Consider the following 27,610-nt stretch of genomic DNA (forward strand, 5'->3'; position numbering starts at 1 on the left):
TAACACTGGCGAGGAGCATTGCATTAAGTGCTATGAAGAATCACTGGTTTAATCTATTTTTAGAAGAATGTGAAATAGCAGTGCCCATGGAATCCGCAACTCAAGGCTACAAACTGATGAGCCCTGCCACAAATTAAGTTCTGATCCTACAGCCAGGGGCATAAACAACACAAACATACCACACATAATCAAGATAATTTTATAATAAGCGTCCAAGGGACTGACATCTTAGCAAACACTCCTGGGCAACAGTGAGTTTGTCTTGGTGGCTCATTCCTTCGGAATAAACCTCAAGGATTGGCCCAGGTGTTGCCTCAGCCAGTCCTGCACACCAAAGAGACTAATGTAGAAATCTCGTGGTTTATGGTTCGCTGGAGGGGGATCCCGAACTGTTTCCCGTGTCTCCCCATCTTTCTTTTTCTTCCTCTTCTTTTCACAAGGGTTATACGTGCCCCAGCTGATCACGCCCACCTGATCAGGAGAGGCAAGCAAACTGGGTCAAAAGACAGAACAGCAAATATGCAATTCACAGTGGCAAAGATACAAAAGCTTATTGCGACCCAAAACACTACAACAGCCCCCTATGAAAGGGGTGGGCAGGAAGTAGGCTGGGATCTATTTCTTGGTAGATCTCTGGATCTTGCTTAAATCAATTGGGGCAGGGCGAAAGGAAGAGATGTGAAAAGCTTATGCAATGGATTGTGTGTCAGATTTTTAAAACCACTGCCCCATACTAGATCTCAAGAAAAACAGCAGGGTCAGGATACATTTAGAGGTTCACTTACTTGGAAGAGTCTCTCCCTCCGTTCCACGAATAATGATCCTCCGGATTCACCTGAAAAAAAGGACCAAAGGATTAAAAGCTGACAAAAGCTCCACTATCTCTAGACAGAAGAGAAAGTTAACATTTCTTCAAATATGGGTTGCCATATTTCACGAAGCCAAAATTGTAAAAGTTTTGTTGAGCTTTCCCCCAGCCCCCCCAAAAATGAAGTTTTTGAGCTATTCTTAAGGGAATTTGCCAAAATCCACACTTCCAACATGGGGTGCCATAAGTCCAGATTTTCCCGGACATCAAAGCGATTTCTGCCGAGACACTGTCTCCAACAGCCAAATCCCGGCTATGTCTGGGAAATTTTGGTATGCATAGCAACCCTAAAGGACCCCTGACCATTAGGTCCAGTTGTGACTGACTCTGGGGTTGCGGCGCTCATCTTGCTTTATTGGCCGAGCGAGCCGGCGTACAGCTTCCGGATCATGTGGTTAGCATGACTAAGCCGCTTCTGGTGAACCAGAGCAGCGCACAGAAACGCCATTTACCTCCTTGCCGGAGCGGTACCTATTTATCTACTTGCACTTTGATGTGCTTTCGAACTGCTAGGTTGGCAGGAGCAGGGACCGAGCAACGGGAGCTCACCCCGTCGCGGGGATTCAAACCACCGACATTCTGATCAGCAAGTCCTAGGCTCAGTGGTTTAACCCACAGCGCCACCCGCGTCCCTGGTTGGCAACCCTACTCAACCACAAAAATGCCACGGACCACCTGAATGAAGCTTGCAGCTCACTGGCGGTTCGTGGGACATGATTTGGGAATCTCTGCTTTGAATGGAAGTTGTCACAATGTCAGCTGCTGGATTCTATATTGGAAAGGGAATCCTGCACTTACAAAGGATGCACATATCCAAGGTTGCCAGCTTCATTAAGATCAGTGGAACCTTTTTTACCCTGAGAGCCACATTCCCTCTTGGGCAACCTTTTTTTGGGGGGGGCACACGTCAGTGGTAAACAGGGCCAGAGGGAAAAGAGGGTGGAGTAACAGATGCAAATTTTAACCTTTGTACATTGGGATAGCTTCTACACATTCTTGCTCCCTATAGTGCCAACTGTAGGGAGCCAAGGTGTCTTGGGCCCCCTTGATATTTGTTTGAAGAGGCCCTGGCCCCCTCAAATTTAAGGGGGTCCAGCGTGTGGACTTGACCTCCTCCAAAGGACATGACGTCACAGAAGGCTGCCCTGGCCTGTGCAGTGTGGGAGATGCCGTGGGGACCAGTGCGGCCTAGCAGAAGGCTAAGCCGGCCTGCGCCCCACGCCTACTCAATATTAGGGGCTACCTGGCTCCTCTGCTCATACACCACACTTTTTCCTCCATCCAGACAAACAAAAGTTCAAGGACACTTTCCAGTCAGACTAAAGCTCTTAAGTAGGGTGCGAAACTGGTGGCCTAGGGGTGCCAGACAGAGAGGCTTGGAGGACCACATTTGGACTGAGGTTTCCAGTCCCCGATTCAGATGAAGGAGCTTATTGAAAACTTCTCTTAAGGGCTCCCCACATTTCTGCTCGTCCCACGTCTTCTGCAGAAAACTTGATGGACATTTGTTACGATTCTGTGGGGTAAACGGGGGGTTATCCCAGGGAAAGCAGTGAGGCAAAAGAGAAACCTCATACCCGGAAGAAGCAGAGGTCTGGATGAGGCCTTACTCTCTCCCTGCTCTGCTTAACCAGGGATGCTTCACCCTCCCCATGTAGAGAAGAAGAATAGTTTGGATTTGATATCCCGCTTTATCACTGCCCGAAGGAGTCTCAAAGTGGCTAACATTCTCCTTTCCCTTCCTCCCCCACAACAAACACTCTGTGAGGTGAGTGGGGCTGAGAGACTTCAGAGAAGTGTGACTGGCCCAAGGTCACCCAGCAGCTGCATGTGGAGGAGCGGGGAAGCGAACCCGGTTCCCCAGATTACGAGTCCACCGCTCTTAACCACTACACCACACTGTAAGCAAAATGACCTTTGCAAGTGGCAGCCTCGACAGCTCTCCCTCCTCCACTACACAGGAATCTGTCCGTCACCACTTCAGAGGCATCAGTTCCTTCGGAAAACATTTTCTTGTCTTGAAGAGCTGCGGAAATGCACGTTGGGCGCTGTGGGAAGCAATGAATGAATCAATTTAATGGCAGAATTGCTACCCGGGCCATAATAGTTCACTTCCGGTGCTTTGAAAATCTGCATGCAATCAGCAAAGAGACAATGAATTGTCTCATCTTCTTGTGAGACAGGTTTTATCTGAAGTACTCTGGATGAATTAATTCCGATTAAATCTGTACACAGACATTATTAATTTAAAACAAAAAAATTCCTTCCAGTAGCACCTTAAAGACCAACTAAGTCAGTTCTTGGTATGAGCTTTCGTGTGCATGCACACTTCTTCAGATACACTGAAACAGAAGTTTCCAGACCCTTCTATATAGTGAGAAGGTGGGGAGGGGTATTACTCAGAAGGGTGGTGGGAATGGGTGATTGGCAGATAGCTGTGATGAGCCTGTTGACGACTCTTAACGACTGCAATAGGTCTTACAGGAAAAAGCAAGGGGTGAAAAGGTGAAAAATGGCTTTGTCATGTATAATGAGATAAGAATCCAAGGTCTTTGTTCAGACCAGGTTTCTCCATGGTTTTAAGTTTGGTGATAAGTTGCAATTCAGCAGCTTCTCTTTCCAGTCTATTTCTGAAATTCCTTTGTAGTAAAACAGCTACTTTGAGATCTTGTATAGAATGTCCTGGGAGATTGAAGTGTTCTCCTACTGGTTTCTCTGTCTTGTGATTCCTGATGTCCGATTTATGTCCGTTTATTCTTTGGCGTAAGGTCTGGCCTGTTTGTCCAATATAGAGAGCTGAAGGACACTGTTGGCATTTGATGGCATACACAATGTTAGACGATGAGCAATTAAATAGTCCCGAGATGGTATGTGTGATGTTGTTGGGGCCAGTAATGGTGTTGTCCGGGTGTATGTGGGGAGTAATACCCCTCCCCACCTTCTCACTATATAGAAGGGTCTGGAAACTTCTGTTTCAGTGTATCTGAAGAAGTGTGCATGCACACGAAAGCTCATACCAAGAACTGACTTAGTTGGTCTTTAAGGTGCTACTGGAAGGAATTTTTTTGTTTTGACTATGGCAGACCAACACGGCTACCTATCTGTAACTGGAATTATTAATTTAGTTCATAGTAATGCTGTACTTTTTACTATCCTTCATGGATCACTGCCTTGCTGTGGCGAAGGGGCTTGAATAACTCAGAGAAGCTATGAGCTATGCCGTGCAGGGCCACCCAAGTTGGACGGGTCATAGTGGAGAGTTTTGACCAAACGTGATCCACCTGGAGCAGGAACCGGCAAGCCACTCCAGTATCCCTGCCAAGAAAACTCCACGGACAAAGACAACAGGCATATAAAAGTTATGATGCTGGAAGATGAGCCCCTCAGGTCGGAAGGCGTCCAACATGCTACCGAGGAAGACCGGAGAACAAGTACAAGTAGATTCAGAGCTGATGAAGTGGCTGGGCAAAAGCCGAAAGGACGCTCAGTTGCGGATATGTCTGGAAGCGAAAGGAAAGTCCAATGCTGTAAAGAAAAATATTGCATAGGAACCTGGAATGTAAGAACCATGAACCTGGGTAAGTTGGATGTGGTAAAAAATGAGACGGCAAGAATAAATATTGACATCCTGGGCATCAGTGAACTAAAATGGACGGGAATGTGTGAATTCAGTTCGGATGACCATCATATCTACTACTGCGGACAAGAATCCCGTAAAAGAAATAGAGTGGCCCTCATAGTCAACAAAAGAGTGGCGAAAGCTGTACTGGGATGCAATCTCAAAAATGATAGAATGATCTTGATACGAATCCAAGGCAGACCTTTTAATATCACAGTAATCCAAGTTTATGCACCAACTACTGGTGCTGAAGAAACTGAAATTGACCAATTCTATGAAGACTTACAACACCTTCTAGAAATGACACCAAAGAAGGATGTTCTTCTCATTATAGGGGATTGGAATGCTAAAGTAGGGAGTCAAGAGATAAAAGGAACAACTGGAAAGTTTGGTCTTGGAGTTCAAAATGCATCAGGGCAACGGCTAATAGAGTTCTGTCAAGACAACAAGCTGGTCATCGCAAACACTCTTTTCCAACAACACAAGAGACGACTCTACACATAGACATCACCAGATGGGCAGCATCGAAATTGATTATATTCTCTGCAGCCAAAGATGGAGAAGCTCTATACAGTCAGCAAAAACAAGACCTGGAGCTGACTGTGACTCAGATCATCAGCTTCTTATAGCAAAATTCAAGCTTAAACTGAAGAAAGTAGGAAAAACCACTGGGCCGGTAAGACACAATCTAAATCAAATCCCCTATGAATACACAGTGGAAGTGAGGAACAGGTTTAAGGATTTAGATTTGGTGGACAGAGTGCCTGAAGAACTATGGATGGAGGCTCGCAACATTATACAGGAGGCAGCAACGAAAACCATCCCAATGAAAAGGAAATGCAAGAAAGCAAAGTGGCTGTCCAGTGAGGCCTTACAAATAGCGGGGGAGAGAAGGCAAGCAAAATGCAAGTGAGGGAGAAGCAGAAGACATCAAGAAGAGGTGGCAAGAATACACAGAGGAATTATACCAGAAAGATATGGCTGCCTCGTACACCCCAGGTAGTGTGGTTGCTGACCTTGAGCCAGACATCCTGGAGAGTGAAGTCAAATGGGCCTTAGAAAGAACTGCTAATAACAAGGCCAGTGGAAATGATGATATTCCAGCTGAACTATTTAAAATTTTAAAAGATGATGGTGTTAAGGTGCCAGCAAGTTTGGAAAACTCAGAAGTGGCCAGAGGACTGGCAAAGATCAGTGTACATCCCAATCCCAAAGAAGGGCAGTGCCAAAGAATGCTCCAACTACCACACAATTGCGCTCATTTCACACGCTAGCAAGGTTATGCTTAAAATTCTACAAGGAAGGCTTAAGCAGTATGTGGACCGAGAACTCCCAGAAGTGCAAGCTGGATTTAGAAGAGGCAGAGGAACCAGAGACCAAATTGCAAACATGCGCTGGATTATGGAGAAAGCTAGAGAGTTCCAGAAAGACATCTACTTCTGCTTCATTGACTATGCAAAAGCCTTTGTGTCGACCACAGCAAACTATGGCAAGTTCTTAAAGAAATGGGAGTGCCTGATCACCTCATCTGTCTCCTGAGAAATCTCTATGTGGGACAAGAAGCTACAGTTAGAACTGGATATGGAACAACTGATTGGTTCAAAATTGGGAAAGGAGTACGGCAAGGCTGTATATTGTCTCCCTGCTTATTTAACTTATATGCAGAATTCATCATGCGAAAGGCTGGGCTGGATGAATCCCTAGCCGGAATTAAGATCACCGGAAGAAATATCAACAACCTCAGATATGCAGATGACACAACCTTGATGGCAGAAAGTGAGGAGGAATTAAAGAACCTTTTAATGAGGGTGAAAGAGGAGAGCGCAAAATATGGTCTGAAGCTCAACATCAAAAAAACGAAGATCATGGCCACTGGTCCCATCACCTCCTGGCAAATAGAAGGGGAAGAAATGGAGGCAGTGAGAGATTTTACTTTCTTGGGCTCCATGATCATTGCAGATGGTGACAGCAGTCACGAAATTAAAAGATGCCTGCTTCTTGGGAGAAAAGCAATGACAAACCTAGACAGCATCTTAAAAAGCAGAGACATCACCTTGCCAACAAAGGTCCATATAAAGCTATGGTTTTCCCAGTAGTGATGTATGGAAGTGAGAGCTGGACCATAAAGAAGGCTGATCGCCAAAGAATTGATGCCTTTGAATTATGGTGCTGGAGGAGACTCTTGAGAGTCCCATGGACTGCAAGAAGATCAAACTGATCCATTCTGAAGGAAATCAGCCCTGAGTGCTCACTGGAAGGACAGATCCTGAAGCTGAGGCTCCAATACTTTGGCTACCTCATGAGAAGAGAAGACTCCCTGGAAAAGACCCTGATGTTGGGAAAGATGGAGGGCACAAGGAGAAGGGGACGACAGAGGACGAGATGGTTGGACAGTGTTCTCGAAGCTACGAACCTGAGTTTGACCAAACTGCGGGAGGCAGTGGAAGACAGGAGTGCCTGGCGTGCTCTGGTCCATGGGGTCATGAAGAGTTGGACACGACTAAACGACTAAACAACAAATGCTGTACTTTCTTGGGCTGATCTTAAAGCATTCTTGCTAGGGATTTCCCTCCAGTTGAAAGCTGAGATTTTCCATTGGTTTTCTCATAATTAAGACTGAACAATTTCATGCTCTACAGCACAGTGTGTTCACTTTCTATTCCCATATGCTTGCCCAATTTTACTCTTCCCAAAAAATGTTCTGATTCAGAATTTCTTTCCGCACCCATTTCATAATTCAACTTCTTTGTATAAACCATACCTGATCTGAATTCAGCCTCCTGGCAACATCTACTTTGGACAGAAAGAAAAAACCCCTCTCACTACTTCCCGGCCAACGATGACTGCATAAGCCTCACTTGCTGCAGTATCACGCAGAGAGGCTATGCAGCAGGAAGCAAATACTTCTATGCTTCTTTCTTTCTTTCTTTGCCATGGAAAGTCAAACTTGAAACGGTCCCAGATAACAGCCTCACATGTTTGTAGTTTTTGACATTCTAATCATCATCTTTGGTGCCTAGGCTGAAATAATAAAAATCTACCTAGGATACAATCCATAAAACCTATGTAGAATTTCCCAAAACATGAATATGGTGCATATTCAGTTTTAGGAGAAAATATGCTCTTGGCAGACAGATTGCACTGCTGGACCTAATGCCTGAAGAAGTCCGGTATGATGCAATGTTTGAAAGTTTTCTTTGAGAAACATCAAGTTCTAAGAGTGTTGCAATACTGCCATCACTAACAGCTGTGAAACTTGGCTCTCGACAGAGTCAAAGCAGCGTGAGCTGCCTGTGACCATATCAATCTTGAAATATTGCTTTCAAAAGTATACTTCCAAGAGTATTTTTGTTTTTTGTTTCAGGCTTTTTTTAAAAAAAAACACCCAGAACCTCAGAAATAATGTGCCCTGCCCCCAGCTCATACTTCCCAGCTTCAATTGGCTTTCCCAACTCCATTTTTTTACCCAGAATTCCATGGGCAGGAAATGCCATGCTTACACTTCTCCTTGTCTTGATCTGTACTCCCATCCTCTTGTTATCCAAGGATATGAACTGGGCATCCACTTCCTCCAAACTCAGCAACTGCAGCTCTGCAAAGGTATGAAGGTTTGTGTCACTGTGTGCTTGAAAACGTCTGAGTTTTCTGCCTGGGGAGCGAGGCCCAGCCTACCCGGTTACAGGAGGGAAAGGTGACCTAGAATCAAATTACCATATTTTTCGCTCTATAGGACGCACCCGACCATAGGACGCACCTAGTTTTAGAGGGGGAGAACAAGAAAAAAAATTCTCTCCCTCTCTGCGCAGCGCCCCTTCAGCGAAGCGGAAGGAAAAACGGAGCCCTTTCCATTTCTCCTCCCGCTTCGCTGAAGGGGTGCTGTGCAGAGAGGGAAAGCTGCACAGTGCCTCTCCAGCGAAGCGAAGCCAGGAGAGCAAGAGGGATCGGTGCGCACTGACCCCTCTCGCTCTCCAGGCTTCAGCAAAAGCAAGGGAAAGCCTCCAGAGCACGGCGGGAGCGCTCCCTCTGCACTTTGGAGGCTTCACGTTGCTTTCGCTGAAGCCATGGAGCCTGCATTAGCTCCATAAGATGCACACACATTTCCCCTTAATTTTTGGAGGGGGGAAAGTGCGTCTTATAGAGTGAAGAATACGGTATATGGCAGAGATCAAGTGGGCCATGTGCATTGTTAGGCAAGAGAGGAACTCCTGGGATCCAAGGACAGGCAATGGGACATAACACCAGCGTTATCAAAGGCCACCTCTGCATCACAGATGTAAAGTGATATTATACCAACTTAAAACACTCGTGGCTTTCCTCAAAGAATCCTAGGAAATGTAGTTATGCTGAAAGTAGTTAGGAGACCCCTATCACCCCCCCCACACACACACATTCCTAGATTGGTTTAGCAATCAGTCCTTTTTCCCAGGGAACTCTGGGAATTTTCAGTGCATTCCCCCCCACACACTTTCCAAACTGCAAAACCTTCCAATTCTTTTTACAAAGGGGATTGCTTGCAACAGAGCCTTTTAAGTGACTTTCAGTGTAATTGCAGAAACCTAAACTTCCCTAGTATGTGCAAGAATCTTCCTTGTGCAATACTGATGCTTTTGAGCCACTCTGAAAAGGAAGGGGCTCAGTGGAAGAGAATGTGCTGTGAGTGCAATCCCCGGTGACTCCAGCTACAGCTGGGGAAGACTTTGAAACCCTAAAGAGACACTGCCAATCAGGGTTGACAGTGCTGAGCAAGAGGGACCAATGGTCTGACTCTGTGTAAGGCAGAGTTCCGACACAAAAGGAAAAGGGATCGCGGCGGAGGAGGAAAAACGCAGCATCAAGTAGGGCTGGGCAAATATGTCCATTTCAGTTGCTCTCAATTCCTCATTGTTTCCTCAATATTAAGTTTGGTTCTCCACATTAGTTAGCGATGTTTTAAGTCCTTGTGAAAATTCCTGAGTTTTGGTGCAAATTCACTCATTTTTTTGTATGCAGTTATTTCTAATGTACACATTTTCACAAAGCAATTTCCCCTGATCTAACGCATTTTTTGTGTGTCGTTTTCACCAACATATGCATTTATATGCACACACTTCACTCTAGCATATTAACGTTTGTACAAATGACTTGTCCGTAGAACTGCATTTGCAAAATCCAGAGAAGCGCAAATTTAAAAGCGTAGCTGCGTTTGGTTCACGTATTGTTGCCTGTTAGGTCGGTTTGCCTTTAAGTGCAAACGGAATTGAAATTCTCCCCCACCTGCAATCTCAGGTATCAGCTCTAAGTCCTTCTAATGAACAGGTGAGAGATGAAAACAATGGCGGAATAGGACGAACTTGACTTACCAGCAGAGGAGATCACAGCCTCTTCCTCATTTCTGTTTTAGCAAAACTGGGCGTGGTTGTTCATTGTTTGATGGTTTCATGGGAGCTGATTGAAACTAAATCCTTCGAAGACAGAGGTCCTCTGGCTGGGTCGGGATGGCATGGGGATGCGGGACCAACTCCCTTCTCTTGCGGGGGCCCAATTAGTGCCAGTGCCTTCCGTTAAGAGTTTGGGTGTAATCCTTGACGCCTCCCTTTCCAAGGAGGCGCAGGTTACAGCAACAGCCAAGGCGACATTTTCCCACCTTCGCCGCATTAAGCAGTTGGTCCCTTACCTTTCCTGCCCCGACCTGGCCACAGTGATCCATGCGATGGTCATCTCCTGGCTTGACTACTGTAATTCGCTCTACGCGGGGCTGCCCTTGAAACTGTCCCACAAACTCTAGCGGGTGCAGAATGCTGCAGCGAGATTCCTCATGGGGTCCCTGCAATGGGAGCATATTCACCCAGTGCTTTTCCAGCTGCATTGGCTCCCGGTGGAGTATAGGGTCAGGTTCAAGGTGCTGGTTTTGACCTTTAAAGCCCTTTGTGGCTTAGGGCCCTCATATCTATGGAACCACCACTCCTGGTATGCCCTGCAGAAGACCTTAAGGTCCATGAATAACCATAGTTTAGAGGTCCTGGGCCCTAAGGAAGTCAGACTATCCTCCACCAGGGCCAGGGCCTTTTCAGTGATGGCTCCAACCTGGTGGAATGCTCTGTCCCATGAGACAAGGGCCCTTCAGGATTTAACCTCCTTCCGTCGGGCCTGTAAGACACAGCTATTCCGCCTGGCCTTTAATTTGAATTCAGCCTGATCTTTTATTTCCCTTCTCTTCCCTTCCCTCCCCCTCCCCTTTTATGAAGATCACCCGGTCTGAGACCCCACAGCTAATTCTCCCCTGGCCTCCTCGCTGGCCTAAGTAGAACCAATTCAGCCACCTAGCCCCGGGGATTAGGGACGCAGGTGGCGCTGTAGGTTATACCACAGAGCCTAGGACTTGCCGATCAGAAGGTCGGCGGTTCGAATCCCTGCGACGGGGTGAGTTCCTGTTCCTCGGTCCCTGCTCCTGCCAACCTAGCAGTTCGAAAGCACGTCAAAGTGCAAGTAGATAAATAGGTACTGCTCCGGCGGGAAGAGTCGGTCACAACTGGACCTAATGGTCAGGGGCCCCTTTACCTTTACCTTTACCTTAGCCCTGGGGATTATCTAATTGATTTTTGAATTTTATTGTTATTCATGTTTTCATACTGTATTTTATGCTGCTTTTATAATTAAGTGTTTTAAAGCATTTTAAATTTGTTGTTAGCCACCCTGAGCCCGGTTTTTGAACTGGGAAGGGCAGGGTATAAATAAAAATTTATTATTTTATTATATTGTTTGTGTGGTTGGGAGGAGCTGGGCTATCAACCTGTGTCAATAGCTGCTTCCTCCATGGTTCAGTTCTCTTGGTAATGATAATAATAATAATAATCTTTTTTATTTATACCCCGCCCTCCGCAGCCAAGGCCGGGCTCAGGGCAGCTAGCAAGCAATAATAATAACAAGTTTAATGAATACAACTTAAAAACAAGATTAAAAGACAACATTAAAATATTAAAATGCAGCCTCATCACAGGAGGAGAAAGGAAAAAGAAAGAGGGGGAGGGAATCAAACTGGCTCCAAGCCAAAGGCCAGGTGGAACAACTCTGTCTTACAGTCCCTGCGGAAAGAAATCAGATCTTGCAGGGCCCTGGTCTCATGAGACAGAGTGTTCCACCAGGTCGGAGCCAGAGTTGAAAAGGCCCTGGCTCTGGTTGAGGCTAATCTAACTTCCTTAGGGCTTGGGACCTCTGGAGTGTTGCTATTTATGGACCTTGAGGCTCTCCGTGGGGCATACTGGGAGAGGTGGTCCCATAGGTACGAGGGTCCTAGGCCGTGAAGGGCTTTAAAGGTCAAAAGCAGCACCTTAAATCTGACCCTGTACTCCACCGGGAGCCAGTGCAACTGGAAAAGCACTGGGTGAATATGCTCCCATGGCATAGACCCCGTGAGGAGCCTCGCTGCAGCATTCTGCACCCGCTGGAGTTTCTGGGACAGCTTCAAGGGCAGCCCCGCATAGAACGAATTACAGTAGTCAAGCCTGGAGGTGACCGTCGCATGGATCACTGTGGCCAGGTCAGGGCGGGAAAGGTAAGGGACCAACTAGTAAGGAGATAAGATGGCTTGCTAGATCTGGCCAATGGCCCATCTAGTCCAGCATTCTGTTCTCACAGTGGCAAGCCTTACCTCTGAGCCTTGACCCATCCCCCAAATGGGTGGCTCTTGGGGTAGCCCGAGGCACTCACCGTGGTCCTTGCATGTGGCACCTGGCTTCATCTTCAGGGCTCTGTTGGCACCTTCTGTGCAAGGAAGACAAATTGGCCTGCAGAGAAGACAAATAATTGCCGCCGACTTGGGAGCTTGAACCTTCAAAAGAGATGTGGAAGGGGGAGAGGGGGACTGGAAGGACACCCCCCCAGCAAGGACAACGTCAAAACGGTGGAGATGGCATGGTCCTCCTGGTCTACTTTGCTTTCCCCATGACCGGCCAAAGCAGAAATAGGAAAAATAGCACCCAGTGGCCAATTTCTGGCAGACTGCTCATGCTCAGCTGGACTTTAGCATGAATTGGCCACACACTTGGGTTCTTGAGTGGCTGGGGAAACCTAGCCAGATGGGTGGGGCATAAATAAATCATCATCATCATCATCATCATCATCTTCCAGGAGAGCATCAACTTGTAATAATGTAATCCTGGTTATGTTCTGAGACCACTCAGTCACTCAGTGTAAACTCTTGCTTTTTAAATGCAGGCTACGATACTGGTTCACGGAGATTGTGATCCCCACAAGATTGAGAGCCTAAGCATGGCTTAGGTCGCATCCACAGCATATATTTAAAGCACTCTTATGCTTTATCCTGGGAACTGTAGCTTCTTAAGGGTGCTGAGCTCACAGAGCTACAATTCCCGGCACCCTTCACAAACTACAATGCCCAGAATTCTCCATGACTGTTAAAACTGCACAAAGACCGCTTGATATCTATGGTGTGGATGTGATCTTAGAGGACAACAGAACTGCATCTCTTCCTTCTATATTCCCTCCTTTGGTGAAGGTTCATAAGCAAAGGCTGGATGGCCGCCTAGCAGGAATGCTGTCGTACTGATCATCCCGCAGAGGGTATGACTAGATGGCCTTTGGGGGTCCCCTACAACTCTGATTCCCGCTTTTAATACTGTTTGCGCCTGAAGTGGTTTTTGGGTGGTCACACTGCTTCGTTTCCAATCAGTAACGGAGCCCTTCGTCTGACTGAATCTGCCCTGATATGGCATATTACCTGATTCTCCCGCCAAACTGCACGGGTTTCTCCAGTTCGAGTAAGGAGAGATCATAGTCGTAGAATTCCTGGATCCCCTGAGCCACCTTGGCTTTCACGTTGAACAATTCGTGGTCAATCCGCCTCTTTATTCGCAATTTGGTCCCTCCTCTAGCTAGGGAGAGAAGAGTGAAACATCTTCAGAGTCTATCTTCACCCCAAAGCACGCCCCTCTTCCCCAACGCAGTGGCTGGAGAGTATTGGGTGAGATTCCGTAGCCTTGAATTTGAATATGAGCGAACTCCATTTCCCATCCCCACCCCCTCTCTTTGCTATTGTGTTTTCTTTATAGAGTGTTGCAATAAATCATCGCCGCACATTGGAGACAAGCCTGCCTGCCTGCCTTTCTCAGAGAGCACTTTGAGCCCTGGATCGCTCTTGACCTGATGTGAACTGAATCCAGAGCTTTCTTGATCAAATCTGGATCTGTCTCGAATGGGCCTGAAGTGGTTCAAGCTTCGACCAGATCAGTTGGACGTGTCGTCTAGTTACCACGCCTTGCTGCCAGCAGAGCAATCAATGGGACTTTCTTCTGGGTATAGGATCACAGCTGGAGCATGCATAACAGAAACGACCACATATTCTTTCCCCGTTTACCTCCTCCACTATTTCCTCTTTGCTTCTGTTGAGTTTTAGATTCAAAGTCCGCTGAGAACTATCCTCTTGTATTCCTAAAGCGCCATGAATGAGGACAGTCGTCTATCTGATGTAAGAATCAGAGACCCAAGGGTGTACATTTTGATTTGATTACGTTTCAAATATGAATTGCGTTTAACCTGTTAGAAAGATAGAACGCTTCGCTGAGTAGTTTTGTGTCTAGTTCCTCTGTGACTATACCTTACAACTGCTGTGCTCTCTAGGCCATAAACAAGAAATCCTATCTAACCCTGAAAGTGGTACAAACAGCCACTGCTGATGTTTTTCTAAGCTTGTTTTGGTTAACATTGGAATGTGAACCCAATTTCTTTTTGAGACTTCCTGTAGGCTCAGGGACAAAAGGAAGAGGTGAAGGAATGAGACAGAGAGAGAATGGAAACGACTCTGATCACAGGCTTGGTTACCATGGCAACATGTGACATCCGTGACCAAAGATGGTCAAATGACCTAGGCACTTGTGGGAATCCCAAGGTAATGGGGCGGGGGGGGAGTTGACAGCAGGAAGATGTCATACATGTTTTCTACCTAATGACCTGTGAACTTTCTTGACAGACAAAAAGGGAGTGCTTTATGTTTAAGAATGTTTCATGACTAACTTTGTGTGCTATACAGTGGTACCTTGGGTTAAGTACTTAATTCGTTCCGGAGGTCCGTTCTTAACCTGAAACTGTTCTTAACCTGAAGCACCTCTTTAGCTAATGGAGCCTCCTGCTGCTGCTGCGCAACCGGAGCACGATTTCTGTTCTCATCCTGAAGCAAAGTTCTTAACCTGAGGTACTATTTCTGGGTTAGCGGAGTCTGTAACCTGAAGCGTATGTAACCTGAAGCGTATGTAATCCAAAGTACCATTGTATACGCTTTTGCTCTTCTTAACTGGCACACGAGCTGAGCTTTATCCTCTTGCAACAGAAATAAACTTTGGGTCCCTAACCGGATACTGGACTTGAAAATAGGTTCCTTGGACCCGTGGATTATTTAAAAGGTGGTTTCTCGCCTGGGTAACAGGCAAGGTGGTGTCGAATTTGAATTCTTGTGGTATTCCGGCAAAACTAACCGGAAGAATACGAAATCAACATGATTGAGTTTTTAAGAAAGAATGATTTCTTTAAATGATTTATAGAAATGATTTCTTGAAATGATTTCCAATCATTTGTAGAGTATGTACAAAATTATTGTAAACAAATTAATATGTTAGCAGGCTGAATATAAAAACATGCAGTGGTTAAAAAAAATCTATATGGAACATAGGGGATAAATAATAAATTAGTTTAATTTGGAAATGCAGTAAAATATTATGAGAACCAGGAACCGCAGAAAGAAGGGGAAGGAAGTCAAAATAAGATATACCCGTATTTTTCGCTCTATAAGACGCACCAGACCACAAGACGCACCTAGTTTTTGGAGGAGGAAAACAAGAAAAAAAATATTCTGAATCCCAGAAGCCAGAACAGCAAGAGGGATCGCTGCGCAGTGAAAGCAGCAATCCCTCTTGCTGTTCTAGCTTCTGGGATAGCTGCGCAGCCTGCATTCGCTCCATAGGACGCACACACATTTCCCCTTACTTTTTAGGAGGGAAAAAGTGAGTCTTATAGAGCAAAAAATACGGTATATGATCAGCTGTTCGCTTTTCAAGTTTTTTAGAATTTTTGTATGTTGTAAAATTAATTATAAAAGTAAAATCGAATTCTTACCACATACACGTATATACTTTAGGGCCAGCTGCACCTGCTTGCTACCCTCGCACGCCGAAAGCAATCATACTCTCATAGGCTAAGTTTTGATTTCTTCTGTACAAGCCAAGGGGGTCTTCCTTGCCTTACACAGCCAGCCAATTGCATTCCCCCCCGCCCCCGAATCAGCTGCCCAAAGCGGCTCACTCACTCTGCCCTTTAATGGAAGGGCCGGCCCTGTCTCCAGAGCTCCCGTAGAGCAGAAACGCAGAGTTAAAAACACGTTCTGTTTTTCCTTTTGCACCTTTTTCCAGAATGACGGTCCATCCTGCTGTGTTGTTGAATTTGCTGAAGCAGTGAGCGGACGTTAAGACCCACGTCTTTGAAATCAGGGCGCCCCGACAAGAAGGTTCTGTCAGTGTCTACAATGGAGAGTGGATAAGGTTGGTTTCATCCAGGTCAGGCACTCCCAAAATGAGGGATTAACAATATCATAAAGGGGTGGGTGTGTGGACAGAGAGCAGCCTCTACTCACGTTGTATTGGAGGAGCACGTGCCATGGGTTCTTCTGCTCCCAGCTAGCGCTGTCAGAGTTGTTCGCCAAGCCACATATATCATGAAGATCTCTGGGATCTGAGAGCATTGGAAAGGGAAGGGGAAAGAAAACCCGGTCGTTTTCAACATGCTCACCTCATTTTCTTACTCTGCTTTTTCAGACTTTCTCATAATAGCATAGGAAACTGGGATAAGCAGTCAAATACAACATTTCCTGTTTGCCTAGAGTGGACATGCAGGGGAACGTTGGTCCAGCCAGTTGAACTTCCTGTTACACCTGGTTTGGAGCATCCTCCCTTTGCATATGACCAGGTAGGTGGGCGTGGCGTGAGTTAGGAAACATAATATTTAATCAATATATTCTCTCCTGCTACCTACAACATTCCCACAGAAACTACTTAAACCAAGCAACAACACCGGGTCCATTTGGTTCAGTAATGTCCACACCAGGGTTGGGTGAACCTTTCTGGATTAAATCTGGCAGATGGATGGGGCCGGCCACCTGTCAATCACCTGAAGTCAGCTGCAAGGAGCTTTGAAATCCTGAAGTCGGGACTTCAAAGCACCTGGCAAGATGCTGCTAAAACAAAGGCCCCCCCACCTCCGTTTTAGCAGGCAATTCCAGGCAAAGTCCTTCCACCAGGAAGGGGTGTGAATGGAATCCAGCCAAACTGAGCAGGATTTAACCCCTGCTCATTGGTTGCTCAAGGTTGTCACATGCCAACCCTGGGCCTGACTGGAAGTGGCAATCCAGGAATACAGAAGCTGGCCACTTTTGGATTACAATGGGTGATGTCCCATTGTTTTATACCAGGAGGAGAATGGGTTCTTTAGATGTGGAAGCTAGGAAGTGAGGCCCAGGAGGTAAGGATTGGGGTTTGCAGTTGCCTTTGGAAACAAGTTTGACCATTGGGCATGCTCACAGCATGCTTCCTCACTCTGCCCTTCCTCTTGCGATGGCTGTACCTTTGTTTAGCGTTTAAAGCCTGCAGCACACGGCATCCCCAAACAGTCTCCCATCTAAGTATTAACCAGGCCTGACCCTGTTTCGCTTCCAAGGTTGGACCCCGTCTTTGTTGAGTGCCAGAGAACATACACACCCAGGACATCTTCAAAGGCTGCCTTCAGTTCCTTAAGGTCATTCAACTTGAAGGCGTGCCTCTCGCCTGGTTTTTTGGACGCTATCTCATTCATGGCGCTCCAATCTACGTCAACAGTTCCAACTCCAAATGCATAGATATCTGAACGAAAGAGGAAAAAGAGACAGAAAGCATTGCTGGACATCCCGGAAGCAAAGTCCAAAATCCCATCACCGGTGGAGCTTAACTCTCAAAAATTCATGCCACCAGCCACGAGTTGTTTTTGTGTTTTAAACTGTTTTTAATTAGTGCAGATGATGGCTCAGTTGGTTAGTGCGTGGTGCTGATAATGCCAAGGTTGCAGGTTCGATCCCCAGTTGGGGCAGCTGCATATTCCTGCATTGTAGGGGTTTGGACTGGATGATCTTCAGGGTCCCTTCCAACTCTACAAATCCATGATTCTGTGATTTTATTTGTAATACGCCTTGAGGTGGTGGTTCAGAAGGCGATTCATAAGTATTGAATTGAATTTTTATTAGGGTCACAGACCAGTTCCGGCTGACTTACAATATCAAGACAATCATAAAACACAACAGGAATACATTTAATTGCAGTTGCGTATAACAGAGACAAGTCAGATACAGTGGCAATTAAAAATATATACAGTATTAAATCTTGATCACTAAAATATAACCTAAAATTGTCATTTAAAACCTTAATCATTTTGGGAGTACAGCTTGTTCCCTAAGTTTTATGGCAGTCGCACAGAATTTGGCCACCCTTAGCGTGATCTCTAGATCCTTGTCCTTGCAAGTTAATTGCAACTATAATGTGCCAACTGGCCTTCCAAGTGTTGTTAAACCTGGGCATCAAGCTGTGGTGCAGTTAGGCCGTTTTAGATTCTGGACTTAACAGTCTTCTGCTCTCTGCTGCCTTTATGATAATGTTTATAATTAAGGTTTCATGTGCAACATACTTGAGCTCATTCTGCTGAGTGAAGCCCCTTGGACATCGGCCCTAATTTCCCTTCCCTCGAACTTCCTTGTTGAGGGGAATTCCAGAGGACCAGGAACCTTCTACCGGCTCTTTCTAAACTGTGTTCTCAGGAAACACAGCTGGGTTTCCTCAGAATCTAATCAGGACAGATTAGAGAACTGGGCCAAAACAAACAAGATGGATTTTAACAGGGAGAAATGTAAAGTATTGCACTTGGGCAAAAAAAATGAGAGGCACAAATACAAGATGGGTGACACCTGGCTTGAGAGCAGTACATGTGAAAAGGATCTAGGAGTCTTGGTTGACCACAAACTTGACATGAGCCAACAGTGTGACGCGGCAGCTAAAAAGGCCAATGCAATTCTGGGCTGCATCAATAGGAGTATAGCATCTAGATCAAGGGAAGTAATAGTGCCACTGTATTCTGCTCTGGTCAGACCTCACCTGGAGTACTGTGTCCAGTTCTGGGCACCACAGTTCAAGAAGGACACTGACAAACTGGAACGTGTCCAGAGGAGGGCAACCAAAATGGTCAAAGGCCGGAAACAATGCCTTATGAGGAACGGCTAAGGGAGCTGGGCATGTTTAGCCTGGAGAAGAGGAGGTTAAGGGGTGATATGATAGCCATGTTCAAATATATAAAAGGATGTCACATAGAGGAGGGAGAAAGGTTGTTTTCTGCTGCTCCAGAGAAGCGGACACGGAGCAATGGCTCCAAACTACAAGAAAGAAGATTCCACCTAAACATTAGGAAGAACTTCCTGACAGTAAGAGCTGTTCGACAGTGGAATTTGCTGCCAAGGAGTGTGGTGGAGTCTCCTTCTTTGGAGGTCTTTAAGCAGAGGCTTGACAGCCATATGTCGGGAGTGCTCTGATGGTGTTTCCTGCTTGGCAGGGGGTTGGACTCAATGGCCCTTGTGGTCTCTTCCAACTCTATGATTCTATGATTCTAGGACTCAGGCAGATAAGCTTTCCTGAAAGCATGCCAACCAAACCACACATCAGATTCCTCCCTGCTCAACAACGTATCCCAGGAGCGTCGGCTTGCGAGGGCGATTGTGGAAGGGGGGCAATGTTGTGTGCGGTGCAGTGCGTGTGACATGACTTGTGTGATGTCGGGAGGAGCTGGGGTGGAGACAAACGCAGCAGCAGCTCTCTTTCAATGGCCGGTGGCTCCTTCTGCTGCCACCATTGGTGGGGGGCTGTTTTGACCAGGGGTCAGAAACCTTTTTCAGCCGTGGGCTGGTCCACCGTTCCTCAGACCATGTGGTGGGCCAGACTATTTTTTTTTGGGGGGGGGGGATGAACAAATTCCTATGCCCCACAAATAACCCAGAGATGCATTTTAAATAAAAGCACACATTCTACTCATGTAAAAACACCAGGCAGGTCCCACAAATAACACAGAGATGCATTTTAAATACAGTGGGACCTCGGTTTACAAACACCTCAGGTTACTAACACTTCGGGTTACAGACTCCGCTAACCCAGAAATAGCACCTCGGGTTAAGAACTTTGCTTCAGGATGAGAACAGAAACCGTGCAGTGGTGGCGCTGCAGCAGCAGGAGGCCCCATTAGCTAAAGTGGTGCTTCAGGTTAAGAACGGTTTCAGGTTAAGAATGGACCTCCGGAACAAATTAAGTTTGTAACCAGAGGTACCACGGTAAAAGGACACATTCTACTCATGTAAAAACACAGTGATTCCTGGACCGTCCATGGGCCAGATTGAGAAGGCGATTGGGCTGCATCCGGCCCCCGGGCCTTAGTCTGCCTACCCCTGGTTTTGACCGTCCTTCCCCTCAGCGGCAGGAGGAGGAAAAGGAGCTGGTCACTGCAGCCACACTGCGCTTGTCTCTGCACTCAGCCTCCTCCACCTCCTGATTTTTGGGGACAATAGGAGGATCTGGCCCCCTCTCCAAAATATTGGGGGGCCCAAAGGGCTCAGCCTCCATCAGTTGGCACCCCAACTTCTCCTCAAAAATATGTAAGGATTCCGTGAGCGATGCATAGTACACAGGAAGCTGCCCCAGCCAAGCACATTCTTTTCCGATACGAGGAGAATGTGGAGAATGTCTACTTGAAGGGAATTGGGGCACCTTTGTTTTTGGTTTGTAATAAACAAAAATCTGCCTTTATTCCCTTATGGGAGACACAAGAGCTTTTATAGAGTCCTTTGCAGGTTCTCCATCGGTTGGAGAAAATAACAGAGGCCAACTAGAGAATATTGAGAAGCAAAGCTGCTAGTAAGCCTGATCTTTATTGAACTGTTGCAACAGGGTGCTCCCCACACACGCAGGAGGATGGAGGAGGACCCCGAACAAAGGTGTGCCTGCCCTTATATAGCCCTTTTAAATTCCCTGCCCTGGAGCTCAAGACCACCCCTCCATACATCATACATACATCACAGAAGGGGTGTAACCCAAGACCACCCCCCACAAACATCATACCTACATCACAGAATAGGCGGTCTACAACAGAAATTTGAATGTTGTTGTTTTTCCTGTCTGCCAGGTTATCTGATAATGCCTTATCTGATTGCCTTTCCTGGTAGTCTGGCCATTCCTTTGAGATGGTGATTTCCCAATTCCTGAGACAATGGGAAGGTTCCCTCACCCCCTCCCTCCTTGCAGAGAAAACATTTGGTCAGTTTGGGAGTCAAAATGGTTTCAGGGCGGTCTTCCTGTGCTGCTCCAGACATATGGTCCACATATCTATGTATGTGCTTGGTTGGTACATTTTATGAACATTTATTATATATATAAGACCTTAATTTTTTTATTTCAGGATCATTCATCGCTTCTGACATTAGCATTTACAAGCCGGACTTAGAACAAAATGGTGCAAGTGTGAAGTACTGCAGTGCAGGATTCAAGCCACTTCCATTCATCACATACACCCAACCCCAACCCCCAGCAAGTCAGCCTTTGGGGGTCACTGAGCATGTTCTAGGCTGGGACTCCCTCCTCATGACCCCTGTTACTAGGGTGGCCATGTGTCCTCTTTTTCTGGGACGTCTCCTCTTTTTCAGGGGTTAGAATTTCTGCCTGGGTAGATTTTTTAAAATTTGCCAAAATGTCTCTGGCTATACTTTCTGGAGGAGACATAGACGTAACTGGTGGTTGAAGACTTGCTTTCCTCTTCTCTTCTCCTCCCCGCCCCCCTCGGCAATATATCACAGCTTCTATAGCCGTCATATAGGAGGGGTATTTAAAATGAGAGTCGTCATAGTGCCTTCTTTTTTCTCTCTCTCTTCAAAATATGGAAAAACCTACTGTTAGCTGCATAAGCACCAAGGTTCACAGCTTGGACATCATAAGTATTAGGAAACCGTATTGCGGAATGACTCATGCAATGACCCTAACACAAGTCCCGTGAAAATGGGGAGTTGCCTGTAGAAAGTTTGTCAACCCAAGATGGGTGTTTTCCTGTGGGTGTATCTTGACACAATATCCTGCACTGGCTCCCAGTGGAGTACAGGGTCAGGTTTAAGGTGCTGGTTTTGACCTTTAAAGCCCTATGCGGCCTAGGACACTCGTACCTACGGGACCGCCTCTCCTGGTATGCCCCGCAGAGGACCTTAAGGTCCACAAATGACAACATTTTGGAGGTCCTGAGTCACAAGGTGGTTAGATTGGTCTCAACTAGGGCCAGGGCCTTTTCAGTACTGGCCCCAACTTGGTGGAATTCTCTGTCACAAGAGACCAGGGCCCTGCGGGACTTAACATCTTTCCGCAGGGCCTGCAAGACAGAGCTGTTCCAATTGGCCTTCGGTTTGGACTCAGTCTGACCCTTATGTTTCCCTCCCCTTATGGTTTTGATCTAGGGGCTACTTTTAAAATGAGGCTGCATTTTAAATTACATTTTAACCTGTATTTTAAATTGGTCCCCCCCCATTATGTTTTTACTGTAATTTTACTGGCATTAGCCACCCTGAGTCCAGCTCTGGCCGGGGAGGGTGGGGTATAAATAAAATTTATTATTATTATTATTATTATTATTAATAATAATAATAATAATGTATTGGTGGTTGATTTATTCTGCTTTATGATTAGTTCTGTGTTGCTTCTCCAGTGCATATCTGCAGGGGCTAGAGTGCAATAAAACCAGGACCAAAATGAGGTTGCATACACAGCATACACTGAAAGCACATTTCTACACACACCACAAAAAATGCTGGGAACTGCAGTTTGTTACGGGTGCTGGAAACTACAGCTCTGCGATGGAATAATAGAATCATAGAGCTGGAAGGGACCCAAGGGTCATCTAGTCCAACCCCCTGCAATGCTGGAATCTCAGCTAAAACATCCATGACAGATGGGCCTCCAACCTCAGCTTAAAAACCTCCAAGGAAAGAGAGTCCACAACCTCTCATGGGTTCCACTGCTGGAAAGCTCTTACTCTCAGAAAGCATTTGTGTGGAGTAAACTTAAGTTCCCAGCTTTCTAGTGTGGGGTGAAACGTGCTTTGAATGGATGGTGTGCATGCAACTTAAACCAGAACGCTTGTGGAATAAAAGGTTTTGGAATTTGAGCAGGCAGTAGAAGAGAAGAAGAAGAAGAGTTTGGATTTGATATCCTGCCTTTCACTCCCTTTAAGGAGTCTCAAAGCAGCTAACATTCTCCTTTCCCTTCCTCCCCCACAACAAACACTCTGTGAGGTGAGTGGGGCTGAGAGACTTCAGAGAAGTGGGACTGGCCCAAGGTCACCCAGCAGCTGCATGTGGAGGAGCGGAGACGCGAACCCGGTTCCCCAGATTACAAGTCCACCGCTCTTAACCACTTACACCACACTGGCTCTCGGATAGGCACTGATTGGAAAGGGAGCATCGTTGTCATCGTGACATTTGGGATCTGGAAAAGAGCTTCAGCCTGCCGAGGTCATATCTCCTCAGTTGGACCGGGCACCCTCCTTTTAACCAACACTCAAATGAAGTAGGTTTATGTGACTTACCCAGGTAGTCTTTCCTGTTTGCCCTCACGTTCAAAAAGTCTTCTATGCTGCGCACGGCCTTGGTGGGGGAACCTCCCATATTGGACTTCCCTAAGAAGACAAACAAAACCACACAAACAAAATCAGGCAGCGATTCCCACATTACATGCTGGACGAGAAATCATTAAAGGGCTCCAGTGTGCACTGTCCATAGCTGTCAACTTTCAAATTTGAAAATAAGGGATCAGCAGCCTCACCTAGTCTACGGGATATCTAACAATCCGGGAAGCAGCGGGAAACTGTGCTGGATTAAGGGAATTTCCCGCAAAAAAAGGGAAGGTTGACAGCTATGGCACTGGCTGAAGCTGTACATTCTAAATAAATGCAGAAAGAAAGCCAGCGTGGTGTGTCAGACTAGGAACTGGGAGAGCAGGGTTCAAATCTCTGCTTGGCCATAAGCTTACAGGGTGACCTTGAGACAGTGGCGTCGCAAGGGGGGGGCGGTTCACCCCGGGTGCCATGTCTTGGGGGGGGCGTGACAAGAAGGCACCCCGTGGGGTGCTCGTCCCGCCACCCCGGGCGCGGCGGCACGAACAGCCATTGCGCTGCAGCAACCACATGTGGAGGATCCTCCATTCGCAGCCGCAGCCATGAGCAGAGGATCCCACCAACGTCCATACGGTGCTTGGGCGGTGCCAGCAGCAAACCGCTATGTACTGTGCATGCGTGGTGTCGCACACATGCACTGTACATAGCGGCGACAAACATGCGCCCTACGTAGCGGCACAACGTGTGCGCAGCGGGCGGTTTGCCCCAACCCAGGTGTCGGCTAGCCTTCGTTTGCCCCTGCCTTGTGAATCAGTCACAGCCTCTCAGCCTAGTCTACTTTGCAGAGAAGGAGGAGTTTGGATTTGATATCCCGCTTTATCATCACTACCCGAAGGAGTCTCAAAGCGGCTCACATTCTCCTTTCCCTTCCTCCCCCACAACAAACACTCTGTGAGGTGAGTGGGGCTGAGAGACTTCAGAGAAGTGTGACTGGCCCAAGGTCACCCAGCAGCTGCGTGTGGAGGAGCGGGGAATCGAACCCGGTTCCCCAGATTACGAGTCCACCGCTCTTAACCACTACACCACACTGGATTCACCACACTACATCACTGCAGGATTGTTGCGTCGCAAGGGGGGGCGGTTCACCCCGGGTGCCATGTCTTGGGGGGGGCGTGACAAGAAGGCACCCCGTGGGGTGCTCGTCCCGCCACCCCGGGCGCGGCGGCACGAACAGCCATTGCGCTGCAGCAACCACATGTGGAGGATCCTCCATTCGCAGCCGCAGCCATGAGCAGAGGATCCCACCAACGTCCATACGGTGCTTGGGTGGTGCCAGCAGCAAACCGCTATGTACTGTGCATGCGTGGTGTCGCACACATGCACTGTACATAGCGGTGACAAACATGCGCCCTACGTAGCGGCACAACGTGTGCGCAGCGGGCGGTTTGCCCCAACCCAGGTGTCGGTTAGCCTTCGTTTGCCCCTGCCTTGTGAATCAGTCACAGCCTCTCAGCCTAGTCTACTTTGCAGAGGAGGAGGAGTTTGGATTTGATATCCCGCTTTATCATCACTACCCGAAGGAGTCTCAAAGCGGCTCACATTCTCCTTTCCCTTCCTCCCCCACAACAAACACTCTGTGAGGTGAGTGGGGCTGAGAGACTTCAGAGAAGTGTGACTGGCCCAAGGTCACCCAGCAGCTGCGTGTGGAGGAGCGGGGAATCGAACCCGGTTCCCCAGATTACGAGTCCACCGCTCTTAACCACAACACCACACTGGATTCACCACACTACATCACTGCAGGATTGTTGTGGGGATTCAGTGAGGAGGGGTGAACCATGGACACCACCTGGAGCTCCTTGCAGAAGAAAAGAGGGGATAAATAAAGAAATTAAATTAAAAGAAAGGGGGAGGGGGAGGGAGGGAGGGGGAGGGGGAGGGAGGGAGGGGGAGGGAGGGAGGGAGGAAAGAAGATGCAGTCCTACATAGGCTATCAAGAGAAGAGAGGGGCAGCACTGCTCCTGGGCAGAGATGGTGATGCTACAGACAGCAGAAGAGCACAAGAAGCTGCCTTATCCCGACTCAGGCCACAAGTCCATCTAGCTCAGTATTGTCTACACTGACTGGCAGCAGCTCTCCAGGGTTTCAAGGAGGGGAGATTCCCAATCCTACCTTGAGGTAGGATTGAGCCCTTGCTAAAGGTCCTCCCCTTCCCATGCGTGCTGCAGTCCCAGGATGGAGGACTCCATTTGCACATTTTATGCCTCTCACCACTTGCCCCCTGCGGAGGCAGCGATGAACTGGGGCACTGGGGTGCAGTCAGGTGGCGGGGGAGGCTAGGAGGGGACTCTGTGCACTGAGATTTCTCTCCGTTTCTCATTCCCCCTCCCCCCCCACTCTTAACTTCAGTTCTCGACATTTCTGCATCAAGCGGCCATTTTTATTCTCCTTGCGAAAACCCCTCACCATTTCGGTGAGAATTTCTCCTAATTTTTGTGTGAGGTTTTGCCGAATATGCAAGTTTTTGCGGAGCCATTTCCCCTCACACAATGCATTTTTGGACAGTCGTTTTCTGCAGTTCATGCACACAGATGACACTTTACCCATGTATATGCATCTGTGTGCAAGTTATTCGGCTGCAGAACCACAAAATAGCTGTGTCTCAGTTTGAATATTGTTTCAGAAATTTGCAAATTGGGTAGATCCACCTTTAAATGTGAATCGAATCCAGTTTCTTCCTCGTCTCTACTTGGGGCCACAATGATCACTTAGTAGTTTGCAGGTAATAATAATAATAATAATAATAATAATAATAATAATAATAATTTATTTATACCCCGCCCTTCCCAATTCAAAAACCGGGCTCAGGGCGGCCAACAACAAATTTAAAACACTTAATTGTAAAAGCAGCATAAAATGCAGTATAAAAACATGAATAACAATAAAATTCAAAGTTCAGAAATCAATTTAGGGGAAATCCATCTAATAAGCATTTGATAATCACCAGGGCTAGCTGGCTGAATTAGTCCTACTTGGGGCAGCAAGGAGGCCAGGGGAGAATTAGCTGTGGGGTCTCAGAGCATGTGATCTTCATAAAAGGGGAAGAGAATGGAAATAAAAGATCAGGCTGAATTCAAATTAAAGGCCAGGCGGACTAGCTGTCTTACAGGCTCAACAGAAGGAGGTTAAATCCTGAAGGGCTCTAGTCTCATGGTAGGCAGAGGGACTGAAATCTCTGGCTTCTCTGCAACCTTCCTCCTATTATGGGGAGGGAGGGAGAAGGTATCTCCCCATTTCTCCTCACCGTCTGTGAACAGGATGATGGCGTGACGGATTTTGTCCCACGGCACTTTGGTAAACGCCTTCTCATTAATCATCATCTGGTACACAGAGTCGAGAGCATCTTGAATGTTGGTTCCTGTTGCGTTGCCGTGGTCTGCAAGAGGATGAAGAAGAAGAGGAAGAGTTTGGATTTGATATCCCGCTTTATCACTCCCCTTCAGGAGTCTCAAAGCGGCTCACATTCTCCTTTCCCTTCCTCCCCCACAACAAACACCCTGTGAGGTGAGTGGGGCTGAGAGACTTCAGAGAAGTATGACTGGCCCAAGGTCACCCAGCAGCTGCATGTAGAGGAGCGGGGAAGCGAACCCGGTCCTCCAGATTAACAGTCCACCGCTCTTAACCACTACACCACACTGGCTCTCAGGATGGCATTGGCATTGGTTTTAAATTTGTTCTACACCTCTTTCAAAACTCGGGATGCCTTACAAAGCTGAAAGGGCGGGCAGTGCATTGAAACGTAAAATAAATGTAAGATGTTGAAACAGCAGGAGCAAATCAAAGGAGCGGAAACAACAGCAAGGTGAGGGGGGGGGGAATCCCAAAATTTAGGCACTAGTCACATCAGAGCCGTCTTTCCCATAGGGCTTAGTGGTGCGCTGCGCCAGGACGCTGGCTTCTCAGGGGCGCCCCAGCGAGTGGGGGAGCCGCGCGGCTTTGCCAGTGGCCTCCCTTTTCCCTGCACACCTGCCAGCTACGCCTTGCCAACCATATGGCTGACGGGCATGAAGCTTGCCTCCCAAGCTTCCGCGGGAGGAAAGCAATCCCTGCAGAGGCTTAGGATGGAACCTGCGCCCACCAACTATAGTGGTGAGGTAAAGGTAAAGGGACCCCTGACCATTTGGTCCAGTCATGACCGACTCTGGGGTTGTGGCGCTCATCTCACTTTACTGGCCGAGGGAGCCGGCGTACAGCTTCTGGGTCATGTGGCCAGCATGACTAAGTCGCTTCTGGCGAACCAGAGCAGCGCACGGAAAGGCCGTTTACCTTCCCGCCGGAGCGGTACCTATTTATCTACTTGCACTTTTGACGTGCTTTCGAACTGCTAGTGGGCAGGAGCTGGGACCGAGCAACGGGAGCTCACCCCGTCGCGGGGA

At 47.3% G+C, this 27,610-nt stretch overlaps 1 protein-coding gene and 1 long non-coding RNA gene across 2 annotated transcripts in view; one reads left to right on the forward strand and one right to left on the reverse strand.

The window, feature by feature from the left end:
• Positions 1 to 183: 183 nt before the first annotated feature.
• Positions 184 to 27,610, reverse strand: part of C2 (complement C2) — a 45,257-nt gene continuing 17,830 nt past the window's right edge. Inside the window, exons 8-18 of the mRNA XM_079960163.1 lie at positions 26,479 to 26,610; positions 23,151 to 23,240; positions 17,225 to 17,365; positions 16,105 to 16,202; positions 15,874 to 15,991; positions 13,204 to 13,357; positions 12,174 to 12,250; positions 7,988 to 8,079; positions 2,784 to 2,916; positions 786 to 835; positions 184 to 471 (exon numbers count right to left, since the gene is read on the reverse strand). Of these exons, the coding sequence (XP_079816289.1) occupies positions 271 to 471; positions 786 to 835; positions 2,784 to 2,916; positions 7,988 to 8,079; positions 12,174 to 12,250; positions 13,204 to 13,357; positions 15,874 to 15,991; positions 16,105 to 16,202; positions 17,225 to 17,365; positions 23,151 to 23,240; positions 26,479 to 26,610 (1,286 nt within the window). The 3' untranslated portion in view covers positions 184 to 270. The remainder of the gene's footprint in view (positions 472 to 785; positions 836 to 2,783; positions 2,917 to 7,987; positions 8,080 to 12,173; positions 12,251 to 13,203; positions 13,358 to 15,873; positions 15,992 to 16,104; positions 16,203 to 17,224; positions 17,366 to 23,150; positions 23,241 to 26,478; positions 26,611 to 27,610) is intronic.
• Positions 18,443 to 27,610, forward strand: part of LOC307209241 — a 45,947-nt gene continuing 36,779 nt past the window's right edge. The window contains exon 1 of the long non-coding RNA XR_013835465.1: positions 18,443 to 19,795. This is a non-coding gene — a long non-coding RNA (uncharacterized lncRNA). The remainder of the gene's footprint in view (positions 19,796 to 27,610) is intronic.

Source organism: Podarcis cretensis (assembly GCF_951804945.1).
Source record: "Podarcis cretensis genome assembly, chromosome: 2".
Taxonomy (NCBI): Eukaryota; Metazoa; Chordata; class Lepidosauria; order Squamata; family Lacertidae; genus Podarcis; species Podarcis cretensis.